The following is a 2500-nucleotide window of genomic DNA, read 5'->3' as shown; positions in this document are numbered from 1 at the left end:
TTCCTCCTGGTGCACAGTAATGCCCGACCTCATGTGGTGAGAGTATGCAGCCAGTTCCTGGAGGATGAAGGAATTGATACCATTGCATGGCCTCAGCACTCCTCTGACCTAAATCCAATAGAACACCTCTGGGACATTATGTTTTGGTCCATCCAATGCCGCCAGGTTGCCCCTCAGTCTGTTCAGGAGCTCAGTGATGCCCTAGTCCAGATCTGGGAGGAAATACCCCAGGACACCATCCGTCATCATGGGGGTGTGTTGAAGTGAAGTGACGAAATCCTTTGGTTTCTGGCGTCACACAGTGGGAGGAATGATATCACTGTGTCCAAGGAAACCAAAGCCACCTGTTACATCCTCACTGGGCTCTCCCGTCCTATCCTGAGGACTCTCTTCCACCATCTGTAAAAGTGATCCAGCAGCTACAAAGCCATTTGGATCACTTTTACATAAAAAAATCACCAGCTCTAAAAAAAAAAAAAAAAATACCGGGATCATGGTTGTAGCCTCAAAAACGATTTTTTACAAGCCCATTTGCCAGCATTCAATCTACTGATGGACCTCTGTCGAATAGGCATGGCCACATGGGCATTTATCTGATCTTTGCTGAACCAGACGGATCCATTTATGGTCACCTTTAGTAAATGATTCTACAACCCATACGCCCACACATTGGGTGACCCTTTACCATTACAATCAAGACTTGATATCAGTTTTAATAAATATTTATCAGTCGTTTTTATGTTTTTTTGCTTTGAACAGGAAGCAGAAAAAGCCATTCAGCGTCTCAATGGGAAGATGGCCTTATCAAAGAAGTTGGTTGTCAGATGGGCCCATGCACAAATAAAGGTAATCATACCACACACCTCTCTATTGTGGGTCTGATAAAGTGGACCTGAAATAAGAAATCAGAAGATTAGAGCAGTGATCTCCAAACTTCAGCCGGGGGCTGGGTGTCGCCCTTTAGTTGCCTTTTTCTGGGGGGGAGGGGGGCACTATCCCATCAATTGACACTAATGATGGGGCACCATTCCCCCTACTGACACCATAAATAGGGCACTATTCCTCCCACTGATACCAATGATGGGACACTATTCCTCCCACTGATATCAATGATGGGACACTATTCCTCCCACTGACACCAATGATGGGACACTATTCCTCCCACTGATACCAATGATGGGACACTATTCCTCCCACTGATATCAATGATGGGACACTATTCCTCCCACTGATACCAATGATGGGACACTATTCCTCCCACTGATATCAATGATGGGACACTATTCCTCCCACTGATATCAATGATGGGGCACTATTCCTTCCACTGATACCAATGATGGGGCACTATTCCTCCCACTGATACCAATGATGGGACACTATTCCTCCCACTGATATCAATGATGGGACACTATTCCTCCCACTGATATCAATGATGGGACACTATTCCTCCCACTGATATCAATGATGGGACACTATTCCTCCCACTGATATCAATGATGGGACACTATTCCTCCCACTGATACCAATGATGGGACACTATTCCTCCCACTGACAACAATGATGGGACACTATTCCTCCCACTGATACCAATGATGGGACACTATTCCTCCCACTGATACCAATGATGGGACACTATTCTTCCCACTGATACCAATGATGGGGCACTATTCCTCCCACTGATATCAATGATGGGGCACTATTCCTCCCACTGATATCAATGATGGGACACTATTCCTCCCACTGATATCAATGATGGGACACTATTCCTCCCACTGATACCAATGATGGGACACTATTCCTCCCACTGACAACAATGATGGGACACTATTCCTCCCACTGATACCAATGATGGGACACTATTCCTCCCACTGATACCAATGATGGGACACTATTCTTCCCACTGATACCAATGATGGGGCACTATTCCTCCCACTGATATCAATGATGGGGCACTATTCCTCCCACTGATATCAATGACGGGACACTATTCCTCCCACTGATACCAATGATGGGACACTATTCCTCCCACTGATACCAATGATGGGGCATTATTCCTCCCACTGATACCAATGATGGGACACTATTCCTCCCACTGACAACAATGATGGGACACTATTCCTCCCACTGATACCAATGATGGGACACTATTCCTCCCACTGATACCAATGATGGGACACTATTCTTCCCACTGATACCAATGATGGGGCACTATTCCTCCCACTGACACCAATGATGGGGCATTATTCCTCCCACTGATACCAATGATGGGACACTATTCCTCCCACTGATACCAATGATGGGACACTATTCCTCCCACTGATATCAATGATGGGGCATTATTTCTCCCACTGATACCAATGATGGGACACTATTCCTCCCACTGATACCAATGATGGGGCACTATTCATCCCACTGATATCAATGATGGGGCACTATTCCTCCCACTGACACCAATGATGGGACACTATTCCTCCCACTGACACCAATGACGGGACACTAT

General features: G+C 46.0%; 1 protein-coding gene across 1 annotated transcript in view; it reads left to right on the top strand.

The window, feature by feature from the left end:
• The window catches only part of RBM18 (RNA binding motif protein 18), a 13151-nt gene that overhangs the window by 4439 nt on the left and 6212 nt on the right, over positions 1-2500 (top strand). The window contains exon 3 of the mRNA XM_082263966.1: positions 760-846. Coding sequence (XP_082120092.1) covers positions 760-846 — 87 coding nt within the window. The remainder of the gene's footprint in view (positions 1-759; positions 847-2500) is intronic.

This window comes from Pelophylax lessonae (assembly GCF_965119305.1).
Source record: "Pelophylax lessonae genome assembly, chromosome: 7".
Taxonomy (NCBI): domain Eukaryota; kingdom Metazoa; phylum Chordata; class Amphibia; order Anura; family Ranidae; genus Pelophylax; species Pelophylax lessonae.
Note: the sequence above shows the minus strand (reverse complement) of the source record. Positions and strands in the feature narration are given on the sequence as shown.